This window comes from Pseudorasbora parva, chromosome 13, assembly GCF_024679245.1.
Source record: "Pseudorasbora parva isolate DD20220531a chromosome 13, ASM2467924v1, whole genome shotgun sequence".
NCBI lineage: Eukaryota > Metazoa > Chordata > Actinopteri > Cypriniformes > Gobionidae > Pseudorasbora > Pseudorasbora parva.
In genome coordinates this window covers 14,317,858-14,343,643 of record NC_090184.1, presented here as the reverse complement: position 1 = coordinate 14,343,643, position 25,786 = coordinate 14,317,858, and the positions used below count along the sequence as shown (strand labels likewise).

General features: G+C 37.7%; 1 protein-coding gene and 1 pseudogene across 2 annotated transcripts in view; one reads left to right on the top strand and one right to left on the bottom strand.

Annotated features, from left to right (window-relative positions):
• Positions 1-24,709, bottom strand: part of rab11fip1a (RAB11 family interacting protein 1 (class I) a) — a 37,911-nt gene extending 13,202 nt beyond the window's left edge. Inside the window, exon 1 of one of the 2 annotated variants that reach the window (XM_067413248.1) lies at positions 24,177-24,709. In XM_067413248.1, coding sequence (XP_067269349.1) covers positions 24,177-24,520 — 344 coding nt within the window. In that variant the 5' untranslated portion in view covers positions 24,521-24,709. The remainder of the gene's footprint in view (positions 1-24,176) is intronic. The other variant, XM_067413249.1, reaches the window with a different exon arrangement.
• LOC137039358 (5S ribosomal RNA) lies at positions 13,379-13,495 on the top strand (annotated as a pseudogene).
• Positions 24,710-25,786: the final 1,077 nt, after the last annotated feature.

The following is a 25,786-nucleotide window of genomic DNA, read 5'->3' as shown; positions in this document are numbered from 1 at the left end:
AAACAGTTGTTTGTTTGTTTTTTCTAAAATAAATATATATTTTTAAAGTATACTTTTTAACCACAAATGCTCCTCTCTTTGATCTGCCATGCTTTACGTAGTCACGTTGGAAAGGTCATGTGACGTATTCGGAGAAGTATCGGCCTAGTTTACAAAGTGAACGTCAAATACCCTTTACAAATAAAGAAATGTCTGATAATTTTGCATGACCTTTCCAACATGACTATGTAAAGTATTTGTGTTTAAAAAGTATATAATTTATTTGTATTTATTATATTTATATATTATTTTAAAAGTTTTTTTTAGAAAATGACTGATCGTTTAGCTAGATAAGACCCATATAATCCTTGGCTAGGATTGTGTAGAGCTCTTTGAAGGTACATTGAAACTGATTTGGTCCATCAACCCGATGTACCCCATTGAAGTCCACTATATGGAGGAATTATTATGTTTTATTTTTTACTTTAATTTCTTTTTGACTGAAGACAGCCATGAACATATTGGATGATATTTGGGTGAGTAAATTATCATGAAATTATAATTCTGAAGTGAACTTCTCCTTTACGCTGGCGAATTTGGGAGTGACAAGGCCGTCTAGAAACTGCTCTACATTTGACATTCTGATCATTTCTTCAAAGTGCTTACCTGGATGCGGAGCAAATTCACAACAAATGTGTGATTTTTTTTTTTTATATATATATAAAATAAGGAATTATCTTGAAATAGTATGATTTTAAATCTCCATCAACGCCCCTAATAAAAAAGAACACAAGTCAACATCTAAATCCTTTACTTGAGAGCAGCAAGAATTGCATGGATTTCAAAATACATGAGGAAAAGAGTAAGAGCAAGAGCATAGACCCTGACATGCAGTGGCGCTAAGCACTTTCCCAAGTCAAAAGACCTTTTTCTTTTTCTTTATTAATATGAACATTGGCGTGTTTTTTTTTGTTTTGTTTTGTGTATTCACACTCTATGTACAAATCTGTGCATAGGCATGTTTTAAATGAGGGCCCAAGATTCTAGAAATGATGTGTGCATGTGATGGAGGAATGCCCAGTCCATGCAGGGGGTTTGGCCTCAATAGCCCTGCAGTAAGTATAGTGAGCTGTGTGCATATGATTAAAGAATGTGTGCAGGATAGAAATGAAAAACTGAATTTGCATTAAATCTGGTTGTTTTCACCAAGATTATGCAGCATGATGTTTTTAACAACTATATTCATTACCTGTTATAGGCTAAGCTCATTTGTGCTAATTTCCAGTTGCTAATTCCCGGTAATTCCCTTTAAATCCCATGGAAAGTTTCAGTTTTGCAACCCTAGTAAGGCATGGTTGAGTTGCGTTGAAACTTGTGGTTATGGAAAGGGATTTGACATTTACAAAACACACTCAAAGTGGCTGACTGATTGGTGCCCTGCAATAACGTAAAATTTGTGAAAAGGAATGTTTTGAACATTCAAACATAAAACCCTATTTTAGTAGACTTTGAAAAATATAGGCATAATAGGTCCCTTTTAAGGATTATCATTTATTTTAATTATTTCAGCTTATTGTTGTATTATTGTGAAATCACATTATTGTTATTGTTATCTAAAACCATTAAAAAAGTGCTCATTGAAATAAAACTGGAGAAAAAAAAACACATACACAACTAAAAGTACTAAAACTAAGTGCTAAAATGTAAAAAAGGTACTAAAAAAGTTAAATGGTAATACAAAAACAAATAAAAAGTCAAAAGCACATAAAATTACTAAAACTAATATTAAAAGTTAATCCAAAATTAAACAATCCAAACAAAAAGTAATACGAAAATAACTACGTGTCACATAAATCACGTGTAATTTGTAATTTAAATGTCGTTTTGGGAACATTTGACATTTGCCTTCTCTAAAATAGCCTTTTGTAAAGAAAAACAAAACAAAAAAAAATTTGTGGGCAAAAATCTGTCAAAATCTAGAGACCTGTAATCTCCGGCTGGTTAACATTATTATTATTATAATCATCCTCACCATTACATTATGCGAGAATAACAAGGCCACAGAGGGATCATTAGCAATCATTATACAAACCTTGTTTTACAAAAGTTTGCTACATATACAAGCTAAATTCATTGATTCAAATGGTGGTGAGGTCAAAACTAAATTACTGTATACAAAAAGAAAAACCCAAAATTTCACACAGAAGTTGAACCCTGTGCCAGTAAATGATCCAGGTCACAGAGCCCGCCCACTGAGGAAATAAATGGAAAATGTCTGTGTTTATCCCACTCTTGTCCACTCATTTTTGCTCTGCAATTTTTTCAGCAGAGCAGCAGGTAGGAGAGCTCTGGCGTTCAGTATCTGTAATCATGAACAAGCCATTATCCGCCCATGCTGTTGTCATAATAGACTCCTGAACACGGGGACCATGGGTAGTCTACAGTCACAGAGACACCAAACAGCGGCTCCCACAGACCAGTCTGATTAAACATGGCATGTGCTCAGAGGAAGCAGCTGCAGCAGAATAATTCCAAGCATTTCGATTTGGACCCCCCCCACAGGACAAGAGTTTGGACTTCAATTTTTGGAGAAAATCATAAACACATTTTCTCCATTTAGAATCACAGGTAAAAGTGATTTTAAGGCTTAATAAGAATGACCCACTTTTGAAGATTCAGCAATCGTTACATGTGCATCATACGCAATCATTTTCCAGCAAAAGTATGTTTATGAATTTATACATTATACGGTAGCTGCATAATTTCCATCTTACTGCAATTTGTTCCTTTTTGTAAATACTTTTTAGATACTTTCCAAAAAATTTGAATACACATTTATATAATCTAGGTTTGAAAACTTTTTCTAATCCTAACTCTCGCTAACCATATAGTAAGTACATGTAGTTTATTAATATTACTCAATTGATGATTATAATTCAAAAAAGTGTGTGACATATGTCACATATTTGGATTTTGTGCTCTGCATCCAAGTGCACACACACACAACAGTAAATATTGAATACACACTGTGAACACACACACAGTGGATTAGTGGATTAGCGGAGCTACCTAGTTAATTGCTAGCTACTAATGATGTTTTCAAAAGTATAATTAGATTACTGTACTAATTACTCCCTCCAAAAAGGTTACATTATTATTACTAATTATTTTCTAAAGCCATATCAACCTCAACCAGATGAACAGCACAAGACATGAAACTGCACATTTAACTCCTTGAAATAAACAATATAAAACTGTATAAATTATTCTTGAACTGACTTAAGAGAGGTTACAATAAAAACATACAGTATTGTTCAAAATAATAGCAGTACAATGTGACTAACCAGAATAATCAAGGTTTTTCGTATATTTTTATTTTATTATATTTTATTGCTACGTGGCAAACAAGTTACCAGTAGGTTCAGTAGATTCTCAGAAAACAAATGAGACCCAGCATTCATGATATGCACGCTCTTAAAGGGATCCCATGGTGTTGAGACTTGTATGGCTTAATATAACATAAATGATGTCTCTTACTGAATTATGTGGTAGAAAACCCATGAAAGATCTACGTTATTTAAAAAATCGATTTTATATTTGGACCATGGGCGGCGCCATTTTGTTTGCGTTCTAGGTTGATGACGTAGAGTGGTTGAACTCCTCAATCAGCTGGCGTTACCCGTTGCTATTTTTACCACAACGCAACTCGAAAATTGTTTCAGAGTTAAACAAAACAATTGAATTGCTTTGTAATTGTACTTAAAACACACTCAAACATACATGTGCACACAAACTCACCTACACAAGTCACAAACAGATCGGCGGGCGCGCACACACACACCTGACTGCTCTGTCTCAATCGCATGCATCATCACCAAAACATCCTGCCTCTCTTCCTCACGTTACTTTATCCCATCGTCCTACCTAGATATTTCCCTCTGCTGGTCACATTAGGCATTATAGTTAATCTACTATCAACAGTCTATCTAGGGAACAGGATGTGTTGAACAGGATATCAACACAGGGAATAGATTGAGGGTTATGTATGCGCGCGCAGTGCGTGTGTGTGTGTGTGTTCGCGCCGATCTGTTGGGGTGTGTGTGTGTTCGCGCCGATCTGTTGGTGTGTGTGTGTGTGTGTGTGTGTGTGTGTGTTCGCGCCGATCTGTTGGGGTGTGTGTGAGTCTGTGTGAGAGAGAGAGAGTTTGTGTGCACACGTATGTTTGAGTGCGTGAAGTCGGACAGCTGTTTGTAAATCGGCTTTACTCGTTATTGCGGTGGAACGTGAGACTGAATGACTGCACTCGAACATGTCCACTATGGTGTCGGACAACACTACAAATGGCCGTCCCTTCAAATAATGCCCTATTTAAGGGTATAGGGTCGATTTCGGATGCAGCCCCTGTCGTGGAGACTGAGCAGCCCAACATCTCGATTGAGACAGAGCCTGTCGTGTGCGCGCCCGCCGATCTGTTTGTGACTTGTGTAGGTGAGTTTGTGTGCACATGTATGTTTGAGTGTGTTTTAAGTATAATTACAAAGGAATTCATTGGTTTTGTTTAACTCTGAAACAATTTTCGAGTTGCGTTGTGGTAAAAATAGCTACGGGTAATGCCAGCTGATTGAGGAGTTCAACCACTCTACGTCATCAACCTAGAACGCAAACAAAATGGCGCCGCCCATGGTCCAAATATAAAATCGATTTTTAAAATAACGTAGATCTTTCATGGGTTTTCTACTACATAATTCAGTAAGAGACATCATTTATGTTATATTAAGCCATACAAGTCTCAACACCATGGGATCCCTTTAAGGCTGTGCAATTGGGCAATTAGTTGAATTAGTTGAAAGGGGTGTGTTCAAAAAAATAGCAGTGTGGCATTCAATCACTGAGGTCATCAATTTTGTGAAGAAACAGGTGTGAATCAGGTGGCCCCTATTTAAGGATAAAGCCAACACTTGTTGAACATGCATTTGAAAGCTGAGGAAAATGGGTCGTTCAAGACATTGTTCAGAAGAACAGCGTACTTTGATTAAAAAGTTGATTAGAGAGGGGAAAACCTATAAAGAGGTGCAAAAAATGATAGGCTGTTCAGCTAAAATGATCTCCAATGCCCTAAAATGGAGAGCAAAACCAGAGAGACGTGGAAGAAAACGGAAGACAACCATCAAAATGGATAGAAGAATAACCAGAATGGCAAAGGCTCAGCCAATGATCACCTCCAGGATGATCAAAGACAGTCTGGAGTTACCTGTAAGCACTGTGACAGTTAGAAGACGTCTGTGTGAAGCTAATCTATTTTCAAGAATCCCCCGCAAAGTCCCTCTGTTAAAAAAAAGGCATGTGCAGAAGAGGTTACAATTTGCCAAAGAACACATCAACTGGCCTAAAGAGAAATGGAGGAACATTTTGTGGACTGATGAGAGTAAAATTGTTCTTTTTGGGTCCAAGGGCCACAGGCAGTTTGTGAGACGACCCCCAAACTCTGAATTCAAGCCACAGTACACAGTGAAGACAGTGAAGCATGGAGGTGCAAGCATCATGATATGGGCATGTTTCTCCTACTATGGTGTTGGGCCTATTTATCGCATACCAGGGATCATGGATCAGTTTGCATATGTTAAAATACTTGAAGAGGTCATGTTGCCCTATGCTGAAGAGGACATGCCCTTGAAATGGTTGTTTCAACAAGACAATGACCCAAAACACACTAGTAAACGGGCAAAGTCTTGGTTACAAACCAACAAAATTAATGTTATGGAGTGGCCAGCCCAATCTCCAGACCTTAATCCAATTGAGAACTTGTGGGGTGATATCAAAAATGCTGTTTCTGAAGCAAAACCAAGAAATGTGAATGAATTGTGGAATGTTGTTAAAGAATCATGGAGTGGAATAACAGCTGAGAGGTGCCACAAGTTGGTTGACTCCATGCCACACAGATGTCAAGCAGTTTTAAAAAACTGTGGTCATACAACTAAATATTAGTTTAGTGATTCACAGGATTGCTAAATCCCAGAAAAAAAAATGTTTGTACAAAATAGTTTTGAGTTTGTACAGTCAAAGGTAGACACTGCTATTTTTTTGAACACACCCCTTTCAACTAATTGCCCAATTGCACAGCCTTAAGAGCGTGCATATCATGAATGCTGGGTCTCATTTGTTTTCTGACAATCTACTGAACCTACTGGTAACTTGTTTGCCACGTAGCAATAAAAAATATACTAAAAACCTTGATTATTCTGGTTAGTCACATTGTACTGCTATTATTTTGAACAATACTGTACATTTTAACATTAGATGTAAAATGTTGATGTTAAATCCACTATTGTTTTATATAGAATTGTTCTAAAGTCCATACAGTAATTAATGCAATTGCGAAATGCAACCGCCCACCGCTCACCCCTCCTTTTGGAAGCACTTAGAGAAGCTACGGTGGCTGACTCAGGACAAATATGTCATCTTTTAAGACAGCAGAGAGTGACTAGGGCTCTATAGAGCAGTTTGTCCGTTTAGGGCTACTGTAGAAACATGTCGGCGCAAAATGGAGACTTCACTGTAAAGCCTTGTTTATACATTTCACCTGAGCTTCCACTGAGTGCGCGCGCACTAAACGGACGAGGCGTTTATACTTGAAGCGCTCGCCATTGTACTGTTCTTTGAAAAAACAGGGTGACAGAGAAATTGTTCTATAAACCATCAGGAAAGAGCTGTGAGAAGTATAATGTACACAGGTGATGATATTTATTATAGTGCACTTCACCAAAAACCATACTACAATAGAATAGTTTAAAACTCTGTACATCTTGATATTATCACTTGTGACATTTGAACAGAATATATGTACACAACTAAATTAACAATCTCTTTAATATTTCCTAATTTCACCAACAAATTTAATTTAGTTTAGTGATTTTTAAAATTTTTATTAAACATGTATCTTTATTTTTAATAGAAGGGCTTATTTCTTAGCCTGGTTAAAACCAGACCATTCTCAGTAGTAGCTGAGTTATGGTCTGGCAAAGCTTCATAGACAAATCATTTCCAAACGGATGATGACGATTGCAGAGCGACGGAGAAAAATGGTTTAGAGTTTCGAGAAGATATTGCAACTGCTTCTGACGACTTTTGCCGTTGTTGTAAAATAGATATGATATTAGCCGGGGTCGACGTGACCCATCAACATTTTTGCAAAATTTGGAAAACCTAATAGCATCTCAGACCGACTGAAACATCTCGGATTGACGGTCGAACAGAAAACATTGAGCTCTGATGGCATTTGCCCCCGTTGTAAGGCATTTGTATTGCAATTAGAATGCGATGTGCAATATTCTTTTGAAAATTGTCTCTCAGAAACTTCAAATTCAGTCATTACAGATGGGTTAGAACATTTTCAGACTTGAGCATAGTTACACTAGTTAGGGGTTCAAGCACGAAGTGCTGAAACCCTATTGTAATTGTACTGATTTTTATTATTATTATTATTATTATTATTATTCTCCGCTAAAACGCATCGTGCAGACCAAACCGTAAGAGCTGGAAATTTGAAACTTTGTCAGATGGTAGTACTCATGTTGGGAAGACCCTGAGAAGCTATGATCCCAATTGGCCCATAGGTGGCGCTATAGCAATCAATTGCGAGAAAAGGCTCATAACTCCTAAACCGTTTGGTCCACACTCAAGTGTCATATATCATTGGAAAGCTGAGTCCTTGGCGAACAAAATGTATATCTCAGATTTTATTTCCAGTATGCAAATTTTTCCGCCATTTTGAATTTTATTGAAAACCTACTTTTGCAAACTAGTCCCTGGTTTTTTGACCGATCGGAACCAAACCAGTGTCAAAATGTTCTCTGGTCTCTGTTTATCAATAGTTATCAAAAAAAAGTTGAAATTTCGATTCATTTATGCTAATTGGCTTCAAAATGGACGTTCAGGGCGGAGCCTATTTTACTAAAAAGGCTATAACTCAAGAAGGAAATGAGATATCGTCACCAAACTTGGTACACATGTATATCGGCTCAATTTGAGGTCACGATAAAAAAATCGCGATGATTGGCCACTTGGTGGCGCTATAATGTGAAAAAAACATGAAAAGGGCTCTAACCACGCGACCGCTAGTCCGATTGACCTGAAAATTGGTATGCAGTGTCTTGGTCCAAGGCCCCATGTACGTCTATGAGGACATTGGCGTATCTCAAAAAACATGGCCGCCATCGGCCAATGAAATTTGAGCACCTATTAGATGGGGTTAACAGAGGCCTATCGGAACGAAACTTGATGGGCATGTTTGACTCATGGTCCTAGAGGTCTGTAAGAATTTTGAAAGAAATCGGCCACTAGTTGGCGCTAACGAGTTTTATGGCTCTGAAATCACGTGTTTTTTCACGCATCCACAAAATATGCATATCATATGATAGATCTCCTCATGCTGAACAAATTTGCCTCTGGAATCATTGCTGTCAATCAAATCATTAATTAAATATTCACAATTATGTTAAAAACCTACTTTTGCAAACTAGTCCCTGGTTTTTTGACCGATCGGAACCAAACCAGTGTCAAAATGTTCTCTGGTCTCTGTTTATCAATAGTTATCGAAAAAAAGTTGAAATTTCAATTCAGTTTTGCTAATTGGCTTCAAAATGGACGTTCAGGGCGGAGCCTATTTTACTAAAAAGGCTATAACTCAAGAAGGAAATGAGATATCGTCACCAAACTTGGTACACATGTATATCGGCTCAATTTGAGGTCACGATAAAAATATTGCGACGATTGGCCACTTGGTGGCGCTATAATGTGAAAAAAACATGAAAAGGGCTATAACCACGCGATCGCTAGTTTAATTAACCTGAAAATTGGTATGCAGACATTGGCGTATCTCAAAAAACATGGCCGCCATCGGCCAATGAAATTTGAGCACCTGTTAGACAAGGTTAACAGAGGCCGATCGGAACGAAACTTGGTGGGCATGTTTGACTCATGGTCCTAGAGGTCTGTAAGATTTTTGAAAGAAATCGGCCACTAGTTGGCGCTAACTCAAAAGGGAAGCTCAAAAAATCACGAAAATTGTTGGGTATATGTAGCATGACATGCTGATGAAGCATGAAAAGTTTTAAAGAGATCGGACTATAGGTGGCGCTATAACTGTTAAAAAGCTATAAAAACCATGCATTTTTTATGGTAAATTGCCTATATTGGCTGTAAATGGACTTTTCCATCTATTATTTCAGTGTTTAAAATCTTGCTAAATAAAACTTAATGTCTTTAATGCCTATGTGCTTAAAAGGCCTTAAATGCTTGAACCCCGCTAAATGCTGCTTGCAGCTTTAATTATTTATGTATTTACAATTTTTTAAATTTTTTACATGACTACCAGATCTAGTGTGAGGAAATCTCCTTCAAAAATCTAAAAGTCGTCATCGTGTAAAGCCCACCCCAACGGGTAATCATGAAAACTATCAGAAACTGATTAGTGCCGTGATTTCGACGGATTAAAAATGGGCTTGAATGGGCTCTTTGCCAGACTACTTGCAGAGCAAATCTAAATTTGCCGGAAGTTGTCGGGGGTTTTCCCAGGCTACTTATTTCTACTTTTGAAGGTTCATTTTGTAAATATAAGCAACTAATTTGAACGTGCAAGAGACATCATGCTCGGCTAGATTCGCCTCAAACTCGTGCATCTTTGGATGCAGAGCCATGCGGAAAGTTACAAAAAATGCGCTGCACACTGCCACACGAAATGGGGTCTTGCACACTCACCCGTCCTCGCCGCGATGGCGTTTTTTTTTTGGCGCGCGCACCTTCGCGCTCGTGCGGACGCGGCAAGCATAAACCAAGCTTAAGGGGATGCATGCAGATAGAATTGTCTCATTCTAAGATAATAAAAGGTAAATATACATCACTGTAAACATAGTTATGTATATTATATTGCATTTCCATCAATAGATCCTCATTAACATTACACACTGCACCTTTAAGAATAGTACCATACTTTACGTGTCCAAGGGAGAGCAAAATTCTATGACTTCTCGTATAAAACAGTATTGATTTTGTTGTCATTTCCAAATATCCTCGCTCCAAAATGTATGTTTAATGGTAAACACATTGAAGATTAGCAGACAGGCTGTCAAATCATAAAGTGATGCACTGTTTTTCCCTCAAAAAAGTCAATGTACTGTGGCCAGCTATTATATTTAGACTGTCTGATTTCGTACCATCTATGTAAGACCAACTAGCAGTTGGTCAAGGGCTCATCAGCCTTAGGTTTTGGTATCAAATTTAGACCACATTTTTTATAAGTATGAATTAAGAAAAAAAAATACGTGATGACTAACTTGTAATGAACTCTGCGTATTGAACCCTTTTTTGACATCCATTAAAAAAGCCAAACCGTTCTCACTTCAAAAGTGTCTGATAATGATAATAAAATATAATAACCAATATATCATAAATTCAAACCCTCTATATAACAGAAATATATTTCCTTTTCGTTAAGCTCTCACTGAGCGCACAGTGTTTTGTTGTGTAGAAACTTTTTTTTTTTTAAACACTCCCATTTCGATGGGATTCCAAGCATAAATGAGAAAGACCAGAGAAGCCCAAGACCAGGAAACACAGATTATCAGTCTTTTAGTGGACCGTATAGACTCAGACCACAACAGGAAACTCAAATCAGGAGTTTCGGGGTGGGGAAAGACTAACGGGAAATCGTGCCTATCAGCAATCGAAGCTCAAGGAATGTTCATCATGATGTCACTGTTTGGAATTTGATAAGAAAAGTATTTTCAGGATAATCCAGGGCTATTTATCTTCTGCTTTAAAGTTTGTTTGGACCAAAGGGGACATGAACAACAGACACTTGACAAACGCAGTACAAAACATCTAATACAGATACAAGAATTGTCACTTGACCTTTTCTTTTAATGGATCACCTTTCAGTAAAACCCATTTTTATGATCGCTTTCGCAAGCATTAATCTTCAATGCATCATTCTCTCACAGCTCTCAGGAATCGATCCGAAAGCTCATGCCTAAAATGTTCTTTTTTTATCTGAGACAACATTCCAAAAAAAACTTGATGAATGTGAACAGCCAACACATTACTCGCAGCTAATCTAACACCCCCACACACTGGTTTATCTCTTTATACAGGGAAAACTAACTCAAACAAACAAGTGCGGCTCCTAATCTAACTTCAGCTGCAATCATTAACTCCGTCTCAGAGGGAACAGGGAACTACAGTGTTCTAACCTGGAACAGCCTTCTATCATTTTCAGAGATAAACAAGTCACATTTATACAAAACGTCTGGTTTAAGTAATCAGTTCATGCATGTACAGAACGAGCATTCATTTATTAATTATACTCTTTATATATATATATATATATATATATATATATATATATATATATATATATATATATATATATATATATATATATATATATATATATTATATATATATATATATATATATATATATATATATATTATTATTATTTTTTTAAAGACAGCTATCAGCAAGGTTATTAAGGTTCAGTGTTGTCATTACTGTTTTAATACAAATGTATAAATCTGCAAGGGCTGGTTATCGATACAGATTTCACGATTCAGATTCACAATCTCTTGACTCGCTTTCGATTGATTCAATTTCAAACATTAGGTACTCTATATGTCCGTTCTTCTAAGAAAAATAAGAGAATTCGGTCATCAGTTTCTCACCCACATGTTCCAAACCAGTAAGACATTCTTTCCTTTTCAGAACACAAATGAAGATCTAAATTCAATCTGTTCACCATACAAAGCGATCGAGCCTCTTCAGAAAATTTGGACTAAACCGCTTATATGGATTCGTTTTTGATCGCTTTTTGATTTTTTTAAAGCGTCAAAGAGGGACAGAAAGCGCTCAGATTTCATCAAAAAGATCTTCATTCGTAGCCTAGAAATCTAGACGCACCCTAGCGGCAGCAAATCTATTCTGCCGCGAGTGTCGTCTAGCAACTCTCAATAAACTTCTGAGCTGTAAAAGCCAAACTCTGGTCAGGCCAATCACATCGTGTATAGAGTCGGTGGGCGGGGCTTAACATAATGACCTCTGAGTTGCACTTCCTTTCGAATCAGCTTTGACCGTGACTCTGGAAGACTTGGAGTTAAGCTTTTCTCTGAGAAAAGAACAAAGAACGGCACTGAAGTCATTCTTAAGAAGGGAAGATGTGTTCAGTTTTGCCGACCGGATATGGCGAAAGTTTAATCTTTCAACGAGCTGTGCTTCACCTTCGTTGCTCTGGTTGGTTGTGTACCGTATCCTATCGTGTGCAGAGGGAGTTTGAAAGACAACCGTTTATCCCGCCCCTCGGATTGAGCCGTCAATGGTGAGTTTCCAGACCAAACATCTTGATGTGGGTCTGGCTTGTCAGGGTACTTCATATGTGTTCCAAAGATGAACGAAAGTCTTATGGGGTTAATTACAGAATTTTCATTTTTGGGTGAACCATCCCATTAAGTAAAACAAATCTCTCTCAACTAAAGCTGTAAACTACATAGCGAACCATGTCGGTTACTACGATTACTGGTAATATTAATATTACATCACTAGAAAAAATTTACAATCGAGGCCTAATTCAAATGCTATCTATTTTTAAATATAATAATCAAACAGAATTTTATACAAAAAAATAAATAAATAACAAATGATACATAAGGCAGTTGTTATATTTAATCATAAAATTATGTTTCTACTCCAATTTGTTGTTGAAATACAAACATTTAAAGATGCTGTCCATAACTTTTTTTGTGCTCAAGATTTACAAAAATTCTATAATGAGAATGTACAACATGAATCCATTTTCCAAACTGTGTTTTTGTGAAACCCTGAATCATTATGGTGCACTTATAATAAGTGATTATATTGGGACTATTCCATACCGGTCTGCTAGGAACCGCTGCGGAGGAGCACAGTCCCTGCGTGACTCGCCATAGACATAAACAGAGACAAGTAGCTCCGGCTGTAATGTTCTTCCTCAAAACGCATGCAGTTCTGTTTATTAACTGCTAAAGCGCAAAAGGTTACGGACCGCAGCTTTAAATATTGGCTGTCAAAAAAAAAAATCTTTTTTCACTAAAGATTTATTTAAATATACATTAATGAATGCATAACTAACAGGTTAAGTAAAAATACAATGCGTGTTATACAGTGCATATATTTAGCAAAATATATATTTATTTTTTTCTAGTAATGGCGTTCCAGAGATAAATGTTACATGACAATGTTTACACGCAGTTTAAAAGGACGTCTTTCTCTGGTTGAAACAATGATTGTGCGATTACATGAGGCATGATATATTCCAATAAGTTGTAGGCTACCAATTCTTTCAACATAAAAGATGTCTGCTCTTTTCTTTTTAACCAGCAGCCATATCACCCTGTAGCCCAAGACTGGTTTCCCACTGAAGCTAAGCAGGGCTGAGCCTGGTCAGTACCTGGATGGGAGACCAACTGGGAAAACCAGGTAGCTGCTGGTAGAGGTGTTAGTGAGGCCAGCAGGGGGTGCTCACCCTGTGGTCTGTGTGGGTCCTAACACCCCAGTATAGTGATGGGGACACTATACTGACAAAGAGCACCGTCTTTCGGATGAGACGTTAAACCGAGGTCCTGACCCTCTGTGGTCATTAAAAATCCCAGGATGTCTTTCGGAAAAAGAGTTGGGGTGTAACCCCGGCATCCTGGCCAGATTTGCCCATTGGCCCCTGTCACTCATGGCCTCCTAATAATTCCTCTCTCCTGATTGGCTTCATCACTCCGTCTCCTCTCCACCAATCAGCTGGTGTGTGGTGAGCGTTCTGGCGCAATATGGCTGTCGTCGCATCATCCAGGTGGATGCTGCACAATGGTGGTGGTTGAGGAATTCCCCCCTTCTATGTAAAGCGCTTTGAGTGCCTTGAAAAGCGCTATATATATAAATTGAACGCATTATTATAAACATACCTTCAGATATGCATTCATGTTTATTGTATAGTAAAACCCCTGAGCTATGTATTTAAACGCATAGTTCACCCAAAAATGAAAATGACCCCACCATCAAGCCATTCTATTAAAAAATGACCTGGCTAATCCAAGCTTTATAATGGCAAAAAAAGCCCAAAAAAGTGCATCCATCCATTATAAAAGTAATCTACATGACTCCGGGGGTTAATAAAAGCTTTCTGAAGTGAAGCTTGTGTAAATAAAATATCCATAAGTTGAATTTCGCAAGTTGAATACGGAATGCAGTCTGGCGGTAGCTAGATATTTTCCTTTATAATGTGTTTAATATGTATATCTTTCTTACAAAAAAAACCCATTAATGCCCTTCAGAAAGCCTTTATTAACCGCCGGAGCGGTGTTTATAATGGACGGATATACTTTTTGGGACTACCATTTACTGCAATTATAATACTTGCCAGGCCTTTTTTTTATAACTCTGATTGTATTCATCCGAAAGAAGAAAGTCATATACACCAATGATGGCTTCAGGGTGAGTAAATCATGGGCTAATTCTTATATTGGGGTAAACTCTCCCTTTAATCCTCACTGAAATAAATTAAAATTAAAAATGAAAATATTCCTGTAAAAAAAAAAGAGAAGAAGACATACAATCAAATGATAAGCATTGGTTTAATAAAGCAATAATTTAATTTAATTTGAACTAACTAGCCTAACCTTCCTGTGAATGGGCAGATAAGGGTTAACAGGAACCATGAGTTCTTCTATTTGTTTCAGGTAAACAAAAGCATGTTTACAGAGAAACTTTAAACCAAAGGCCCATCCACTGCGAGACTGCGAAACAAACTGGCGCAGCAAGTTTAATCTGCTCTTTTATTTATGGGATAACAAATGACTTCATAAAGAGTTTGAGAGGTCATATGACATGAGAATAGCTGGCCTAGATAAAAGGCATAGCGAAATAATTAGAAAAATGATCCACTGAGGTTAAGAATTAACCACACCTGGACTGGTAACACAAAGATAACTGATACCGGAGAATCAAAAGATGGAGAGCTGCTAAAACGTGACGGGCTGGGACTTTAAATTGCCTTTAAATTTAGATAAGGACTGTCTAAATGTTAATATTATTATTAATATATCATTTATTCTGCAAAAATATAGCCTTTTTGTCTCATATTAAACTAGGTTATTGTTGTAAAAGAGACCACGATCAGCTGACCCGCACCTCACTGCCAAAGCTGCCTTATCAACATTATCCTGAAGTAGGACAGTAATACGACACCAGCAAGCTCGAAGAAAAAGAGGAGGCAAAATTCAATCCCTTGTGTGTCCATGTAATGAGAGGAAGAAAGAACGAGAAAGAAAGAGATGGCTTGCGTTTTATGAGCAAAAACATGACAAAGTGCTTGAAGTGCACAATACAGTGAAGTACAATGAAGTGCCAGTGCCAACATTTACAGCTTTCTCAGTCTGTCAATATTATCTGACGCTAATATGGAGGACTCTTTGATTACAAAATAAACACAGGGATTAGACTAGAAGCCTCGCTGGTTCCGGATTTGATAATGATGCTGTGAGGAAGGATCACGCAAGTAGCTGGATCCAGCTTTGTTTCCATTTCTGGAAAAACATGGTCGCTACGAAATCATTTGACAATGCAAAGCAGTGAAAATAACCCGAATTTCTCCAGTTGATACTCTACTCTATATGCGAGCTCTCAACCAATGATGCGCCTCTTTAAAATGTTTCACACTGGAAACTGAGTTTTTCAGTGAGGGATTACTGTTCCTTTTTAGGTCATTTAATTACAGTTACTTATAATGTTCTCGCGTTACATACTTTAAATCAGGTCAACAGTTCTGTATAAATCAATAAAGAAATTAAAATCTAAATGTATTGTCTAAATGTAAAAGTGAAAGCGGCCTCTTTAAAATCATAGAACATTTGCACTTGACTTCACGCCAGTTTAGTTGGCTGTGAAGCTGTCTGAAGCAGATGTCGGCAGAACCGAGTGGCTGTTTTACCAAATGGAAATATTCAAATGACTTCACATTTTTGTTTCAGAACATTATGGTAAAATGTAAACTATGTCCTGGTGAGAAAGAAAAAAAAAAAAAAACTGTCGGCCACGGTCAGTAGTACAAGCAATCTGAAGCACCTGATGCGACAGCATCGAAGAACACTTTTGAGTGATCCATGTAAAGGTTACAGTGAATTAGAAATTAAATAGTTCATTTAGTTAAAGGGTTAGTTCACCCAAAAATGAAATTTATGTCATTAATGACTCACCCTACTATTGTTCCACACCCGTAAGACCTCCGTTCATCTTCGGAACACAGTTTAAGATATTATATATTTAGTCCGAGAGCTTATCCAAGTGTATGCACACTATACGGTCCATGTCCAGAAAGGGAATAAAAACATCATCAAAGTAGTCCATAAGTGACAGTGTGCTGAATAAAGTTGTAGTTTTTGTTATTTTTGGACCAAAATGTATTTCTGATGCTTCAAGAGATTCTAATTATCTAACTGATGTCACATATGGACTACTTTGATGATGTTTTTATTCCCTTTCTGGACATGGACAGTAGGCCTATAGTGTGCATACACTTGGATACGCTCTCGGACTAAATATATAATATCTTTAACTGTGTTCCGAAGATGAACGGAGGTCTTACGGGTGTGGAAGAACATTAGGAGTCATTAATAACATAAATTTCATTTTTGGGTGAACTAACCCTTTAAACGCACATGATTACGGTATGAAATATGGTACTCATTACTTTGAAAGTAAGTTCCATGTTTCCTGCTTGATACATTAATTAACTTCTCTTAAGATGAGGTTGCTTATTTTTATTATTCAGATATGTTGCATAATAATTCTATTTGAAATTTGTCATTAAAATGTTAAAGTATAGTAAGTTTTAATGATCACAAAGACAGACAAAAGGAAAAGAAAGCCTCGGACCCTAGATTACAGGCAGTATGATATGTATACAAGACTTATCAGATGTGAGATTATTATATGGGCCCCAATATAATATTATTATATAAATTCAGTAATTAAGTGATACTTAGGCTAAGACCTTCATTAAAACACACCTGCTTGAAATGATCACATTTTAAGTGTTTACTTCTGAATAATTCTGAATATCCCATTACATCATAAGGAGCTTTGCATTCCTATTTTACATCGTAAGCCTACATAAATACACCCAAACATTCATGTCACAGCTATTAACATACTTCACCATTATATAGTCTCAGGTACAGTACACACCTGCTTTAAATGACAACCATGTGAACTGGGACAAACCCAAGGCAAACAGACAGATCGTACACATCACTTTCACTCTGTTCAGGACTAGAAGAGGAAGTCAAACTAATAGGCAAATAAAAGATCCTTTTCATTTGAATAAAGAGAAGCCATCATCACCAGTGAAAAAAAAACAAAAAAACACTAAGATTTATATTATTATATTATATATTATACAGTGCATCGAGAAAATATTCACAACGCTTCACTTTTTCCACCTTTTTTAAGTTACAGCCTTATTCCAAAATTGATTAAATTCATATTTTTTTCCCCTCAATTCTACAAACAATACCCCATAATGACAATGTGAAAGAAGTCTTTTTGCAAATCTTTGCAAATTTATAAAAATAAAAATGTACATAAGTATTCACAGCCTTGGCCGTGAAACTCAAAATTGAGCTCAGGTTCATCCTGTTCCCACTGATCTTCCTTGAGATGTTTTTACAAGTTGATTGGAGTCCACCTGTGGTAAATTCAAGTGGATTGGATATGATTTGGAAAGGCACACACCTGTCTATATAAGGTCCTGCAATTAACGGTGCATGTCAGAGCACAAACCAAGCCATTAAGTCCAAGCAATTTGTCTGTAGACCTCCAAGACAGGATTGTATCAAGGAATAGATCTGGGGAAAGGTAAAGAAACATTTCTGCAGTATTTAAGGTCCCAATGAGCGCAGTGGCCTTTATCAAGTCTGGAACAACCAAGACTCTTCCTAGAGCTGGCCACCAGGCAAAACTGAGCAATCAAGGGGAGAAGGGAGGAAGACACCTCCCTTAGTCAGAGAGGTGACCAAGAACCCAATAGTCACTTTGACAGAGCTCCAGCATTTCACTGTGGAGAGAGGAGAACCTTCCAGAAGAACAACCATCTCTGCAGCACTTCACTAATCAGGCCAGTATGGTGGAGTGGCCAGACAGCACATGATAGCCCATCTGGAGTTTGCCAAACGGCACCTGAAGGACTCTCAGACCATGAGAAACAAAATTTGTTGGTCAGATGAAACAAAGATTGAACTCTTTTGGCCTGAATGGCAAAGGTCATGTCTGGAGGAAACCAGTCAACGCTCATCACCTGGCCAATACCATCCCTACAGTGAAGCATGGTGGTGGCAGCATCATGCTGTGGGGATGTTTTTCAGCAGCAAGAACTAGGAGATTAGTCAGGATCGAGGGAAAGATGAATGCAGTAATGTAAAGAGACATCCTTGATAAAAACCTGCTCCAGTGTGCTCTGGACCTGAGACTGTGGAAAAAAATCACCTTCCAACAGGACAACGACCCTAAACACACAGCCAAGATTACAAAGGAGTGGCTACGGGACAACTCTGTGAATGTCCATGAGTGGCCCAGCCAGAGCCCAGACTTGAACCCAATTGAACATATCTAGAGAGATCTGAAAATGGATGTGCAGTGACGCTCCCTATTTATCCTGATGGAGACTGAGAGGTCCTACAGATAAGAATGGGAGAAACTGCCCAAAAATAGGTGTGCCAAGCTTGTAGCAGCATACGCAAAAAAAACTCAAGGCTGTAATTGATGCCAATTTATTTTGATTCTTTCTAAAGTTCTGAGAGTGAATTACAATAATACAAAAATATGTATTAATATTAAAAACATACTACAACTACTGTTATTGTCACGTCAATGTAAAGTTAAACATTGTACTTCTATTGAACACTGGATTTTTCATTCAGTCATAATATATTTCCAGTATAACTTAGAACTTATTGTATTAACTCTTACAGATTGCTAGGATGCATTTTTAAACATAATTTCTAGTGGATTCATATTTGAATTACTAAGCTGCATGAACCAGATCTACTAAAGGAAAACACACACACACACACGAACATGAGCAAGCGCAAACACACAAACAAATGTTTTATGTTTTATTACTATTTTTTCATGTTTTATGGGGACTTCCCATAGACAATGATTTGTATACTGTACAAACTGTATATCCTATCCACTAACCATCATTAAAAAAAAATCAGCATTTTTACATTTTGATAAAACATGAGATGTTTTCCTCGTGGGGACATTTTGTCCTCACAATGTACCCTACATTACCTGCACCACACACACACACACACACTATTCTTACAGGTGGTTGAAAGTAAACACCAATGTACGTTACACACCATTAGCCCAACCTAGGGTGTCACTCATACCTGTCAGTTAATGACGAGTAAAGTTTTGTTGTACTGGGCTGGGATAGGTGGAGAGGAATGTAAAAACGTCGTTATTTGTAATACAGATAGACTGGTTGTGTAAGATCGAGCTGGACCGTTTTACTCTATTAGTCACATTTACTTTCTTGCTTGGAATGATACACTATGTTTATATATTTTTAATCTGAGCAAATTGTCTGACCCATGAAAATGAACAGATCAGCTGATGAAGTTGCAACCAGTTACTCCTGATCTTAACAATTGCTCTACAGCTGTTATAAGTAACACTACTAAAACAGGCTGGCACACATATTTTTATCTCAGCCTAATTAGTAGGACTTGACTGAAAAAAAGGATTTCCTGTTAAAGTCAAACTTAGTAATTCTACATGGAGCTGAGCTCCCCCTCATGAATACTGCCAATTTAAGATCGCATGACAATGATGAATTCAATGGCTCAAATTTCTAGTAGTAAAAACAATGATAATAATAAAGTTTTTTTTAAATTCTGTGCCAGTAAAGGGCTTTAAAAGCATGCAAATACAAAAACAAGCAAACCAAACAAGTGATGGAACGTGTGTGATTCACGGTTTCAAACTGAATGAGTACGAGCGTCCAAACAAGCAGACCCTGATGGAGCCATAAATCAAACGGGTCCGACAGTCTGTAGCGCCAATGGCACACAACAAGGACAAACGCCAAAGGACCTCAAACAGCGAAGGCCACAGAGAAAGAAGACAGGTCTTACACTTCCCGTTCTCTCGCTCAAAGGCCAGAATAGGAAGTCGACTGGACAAATCAGCAAGCCAGCCTAATATGCAAATAAAGGGAAACTCGCGTGGCTTCTGTTTTTGAATATGAGCAGCTCTCATTTCCAAAGGTGAACATGAAAAGCTGGAGAAAAATGAAGCAAGCAAAGACTTTGCCACTTTGAAACAATTTTACTAAGAAAAGTACAAAGTTTGTGTTCTGTTTACTTACACTGGTGCCTGTTCTGTTTCTGTGGTGCCTATTTATAGTTTTTCTGATGAAATAGTTCTTGTTTTTTATTGTCAAGAATTGATATTCAGTAACATTGAGAAAGGCAAGCATCACTATTACTCATATTCAGGGTTAGGGCCAATACAAATTGTAACACACACACACACACATATATATATATACTAGGTGCCAGTGTGTGTGTTATTAGATATGTTTTTTTTTGGGGGGGGGGGGTTTATTCTGTAGTTGTTGTTTTTTTAGATGTTCTAGTTTTTTTTTTTTTTGTGATCAAAGTTTAAAATTTGTGTATAAGGGACAAAATCTAGCAAAAAAAGAACGAAAAAAAAGAAAAAGAAAAATAAGAACTGGGTAAAATCTTGAGATCAGAACAGAGCTTGAGGATGAGCTCTTTTTAAACAAACACTTAGCAACACACTAACAACCACACAGCAACATTCAAAAACACTTAGAACACCTCAGTAAACTTTTAATAACATCCTGGTGGCAGGTCAATAGTTAAAACATTTAAAAACTAAAAATCTTAAAGGGGGGGTGAAATGCTGTTTCATGCATACTGAGCTTTTTACACTGTTAAAGACTTGGATTCTCATCCTAAACATAGACAAAGTTTCAAAAACTAATGTTGGACGTTTGATGAAGTATTTCTGTGTCAAAAATACTCCTTCTGGTTTCTCACAAGTTTCGGCGAGTTTTTTTAAAATATGGGTCTACTTGACGTTAATAAGAGCGGAAGGTCCTTGTATGGGCTGTACGGGCTCTTCTCCCGGTAGGGTGCGCGCACGCGTAACTAGAGCACGCTGTAAACAGTCTCTCAGGTGCAGATCCAGTCGTCCGTGAACACTTATGTGGCGCCGCGCTTCTCTTTATTCCTATGGGTGACGTCGAGCGACTTCAACGCTTCAGCACAGCATTCCGGGAAGGCAGCGCTGCATTTGAACCGATTTGAACGCAGAAATGACAGGAAGCTTCACAACATCGTTTCAGTTGCGTCTCAAAATGGATTTACACGCCACTGCTGTCAGGACTTCACCAAATTATACCAAAGAAGTGTGTTTTTGACGGAGCAGTCCCAGCGAAGCTTCGGTCCTGCTTTGGAAGCAGCAGGTGAGTTAACTTAAACTGCTTCAAATGTCTCTGCTTTTGGCTACGGACGCATGAGTAAACATCAGTAAACGACACGATCGCGTGCTTCGTCATTCAAATGCGCTAACTGTTAACGGTTACTCCATTGTTGTTCTCTGTATAACGTTACAGTATTCTGACGTGCAAAACCGTTTTGCTTGCTACTTCTAAGGTCTAGTCCCATACAATAGTCCATAAACCGAATCATGTCCTCATACACTGCGAGTAAAGACACACAAATGTGGAGAGGCCATTAAATACAGTAACTTACATACCACAGAGACGGACGTCCTGCTGTTGCCGTTTCTCCTGTTCAATTTATTTCTCCCTCAGATTTGATTCTGGATCATTATCTGTATTAGCTGAGATAGATGGGTTTCTCCGGTTTCTCCACGCTTGAGGACGTCACCGCTTTGTGCGCTTGTCATTCTTTAGCTCCGCCCACACGATACGCCTCCAGGCGCTCGGTTTTTTCCGGAAAGACTCGGTACAGCCTATATTTCTTTTATAAATATAATAAAACTAAAGACTTTTCGGAGATATGAAGGATGCAATACTACTCTATAGGTACTCAAGATTGACATGAGATTGACTGAAACTGAGTGTTTCACCCCCCCCTTTAAGTCATTTTAAAAATGTCAACACTGACAAGTGCTGCTATACTGCTAAGGCAAACCAACCTAAAAGTGTGACGAACGTTTTGTCATCCTACAAACAAACAGAGCAGGTGTGTAATGGAGTACAGCATCCTGAAAATCAAATACTGGGGGGACAATTTGGCCATATCTGATTATTTGGGGAGACCTGTCCACTTCAATGGCTATGGTGGTTACAGCCCTGTGTTGCAGTGTTAAAGGGTCAGTTCAACCAAAAATGAAAATTCTGTCATTAATGAATCGCCCTCATGTTAAGACCTGTAAGACCTTTGTTCATCTTCGGAACACAAGTTAAGACATTTTTGATGAAATCTCTCTCTGACCCCTCCATAGACAGCAATTTAAAATAACGCTTTCAAGAAAGGTAATAAAAACAGTTAAACAGTTTAGTTAAAATCATCCATGTTCAATTCAATTTTACAAAGCGGCAAGAATACTTTTTATGCTCAAAAAACAAATGACAAACAAACAATAACGACTTTATTCAACAATTTCTTCTAGCCCGTGTCAGACTCTTACGCTGTTGATGAAGTAAATAGTGCAACGACTCCAAGTTACATCAGAGCTACGCCAGAACGCCGGCTTACCATTGGCTGACGCGGTTCACAAGAGGTTCACCATGTGTGATGATGATGCAGGAGTTGGCCAATGTAAACCATGTAGGAGATTTGAGTTCCGAAGATAAACAAAGGTCTTACGGGTTGGCCTGTCGCAATAGTCAATAAATCAATTAATCACATGATTTTAAAAAATGAGCTTGATTTCCGGCCGCGATCATTTCCATTTGCATGATTGTTTGTTTTCCTCATCTCTCTCGCTGACGGCGCCTCAATGAGTGATAATGATTAAAAGAAAAAAAAATAATAACAAGACCCATACAGAACCGACAACCGTGACCCTTAAACCGCGATACGAGCCGAACCGTTGGTTTAGAGAACCATGCCACCCCTAATATGCAGCTAAAACACAATCATCTGTCGCAGTTTTCATCCATTTTATTTATTGGTTATGGTATTTATTCAATAAATAAAATGTATGGATTAAGTGCATTTTTTGTAAACAGACTGAGATTGCCTTTTGGTTTTGTTCGTTTATTGTGGATATTTAAAATGTTTTTTTTTGTTATCAGTGTTAAGTTGTCCTTATAAATAAAAGTTTATTGATCTTTGATAAGGTGTACCTGCATTATTAAGCCATTATCATTATTTTAGATGAAAATGGTCTAAGAACGACAATATTATCGTTTATCGCAATAATTTCTTGGCCAATTTATCGTCCAGCAAAATGTGTTATCGTGACAGGCCTACTTACAGGTTTGGAACGAAATGAGGTTGAGGAATTTCATTTTTGGGTGAACTAATAACCCTTTAATAATTCAATAAAACTGTTTGCACTATCTTGTAGCAAAGTCAATGGTAGGTTTGTCAGTTACAACCCATAGCCTTTTTGACACATTATATTTTGTATATAGCCTACTATGACTCATACTGAGTCGAGAAAAAAAAGAAAATAATTAATAATAAATAAAAGGAAACTCTACCCACACATGACTCCGAATACGTGGAACAGATTGATTCAAAATAATTTCTAGAGATAGTATCAGGGTTTTTTTTTTTTCTTTTTTTTTCAGTTGACTAAATACTCAAAAATCGGTGACGTAGCTGAATAATCTCTGTCTGATCACATGTTGATGCATCCCATGTTTGATCATGTTTGTACAGTAAAGAGATCACATATTAGCTATTGTATAATGTCCATGAAAACACAAATAAGTTTATTTAACTAACATTGTTTTAAAAGGGTGGAGTAGCCTAGCCTACTGAATCCTGCCCAAGCAAAACAGGAGAACATACTTTGATAAACTGTTTGGTAGTTTAAACTTTTAAAAATATTTGAGTTCTGGATTATGACGCAAATTATTGTTTTCCCCCATAGAACAGAATTACACTCACTCAGTCTTTTTGCGTGATCTGTTGGCGTGGAGGTCCACTAAGTTGATGACAGCCTGCCCCAAAAACTTGTCCAGCCCCACCAGAGCTCGGTGCATCGCGATGATGTAAAGCGTGCATCGCTCCGCGTTCCCCTGATGGACCAGCGGCAGATCGAACGTCGCTTCCTCCTTCCATTCAGGAGAGACACATTTCTCCACTACGGACGTGGAAAACTTGTCCTTGCCCACCTGCATGATGGCATATGCGTCGTTTGTTCCATTTTTGCCCTTGATCCGCAGGTTTCGCGCTTTGAGCACTGTTACCTGAACGCTGGTGGGATACCACTGCTGGTCGCCCAAAGACATTCTCAATTAAAGTCCAGGTTCAACCGGGACGAAAAGTTGCGCTTTGTTCGTTCTATCCCGCAGCTTGATGTTTGCCTTGTATCCGGTGTCGCTCTGGCTCCTGTGTGTAACTGTTTGGGAGATCCTATAAGTCCCGCCCCTCACGCATGACGTACACTGTATACTCAGCGTTCAGGTGATGCAGGTATCACATCATTCTTCACAATTAACTATTAATGAAGAGCTTTTAAATGAACACTATCCTGTCATAACCTTCTTTTTTAAAAATTCAGGGTTAAGGCCACTTTTTAACAACGTGCTGCACCGGTTTTAACCTTTAGTCATGATTTAACAACAAATTTAATCTCAAAATGCTATGTCAAAGGTGTACAGTAAACAATGCTGTTGCTACAATATCAGCAAGTTGTTTAGTAACAGACAACCAATCAGAAACGGTCTCACCGATTACCTCATTAAATATTCTTGCACTTTGTTCAGTCACAAATCAGATTACCTTAAAGGGATAGTAGGTGTGAATTTTCAGAAAATAATAAAGCTAATAAAGGTCTTCTGAAGCGAACCTTTGCGTATGTGTAAGAAAAATAGGCTATCCATATTTAAAACTTTACAAACTATAATCTAACTTCTGATAACTGTTGTGTAGGCTTTCATGAGAGAGCAATTAAGTGCATTTGCATTTAAGTGTATGAAAACGCGTCCTGCTGGAACGGCAGTCTCTTGTGAACGTGCGTAGGATAGTCTTACACACATGACTTAAAATGCCTTTATTAAAGGCCTTTATTTATGATGAATAGATGCACTTTTATGGACTTCAAAACAGAAACGGACACTCACTGCCATAATTTATAATGCTTGGAAGAGCCAGGATATTTTTTTATATATATATTTTAATATTGTATTCGTCTGTAAGAAGAATGTCAGCTACAGCTGCGAGTAAAATCATGGGCTAACTTTCAATTTTGAATGAACTATCCCTTTAATTGAGATTTTAAAAAACTGTTCTCATCTATGTTGAAGAATTTCCTTATTAGCATTTCTTAAACTTCCTCAGACTCTGTCTGTTAAGATGAATCACTGTAAAGCTCAGATAAAGGCTACTCAGCAGGACAAAAATAGAAATGGCAGTGAGCAATAATTTTGAGGCTAATTAGTCATCTTTCAGATTTACTTCTCCTGCTATCTGTAAATCACTGTATTCGTTTATTAGCACATGGTGTTCTTTTCTTTGTTCTCAGTCAGCCTGTCAGTGTTTGTCCCGCCCAGTCT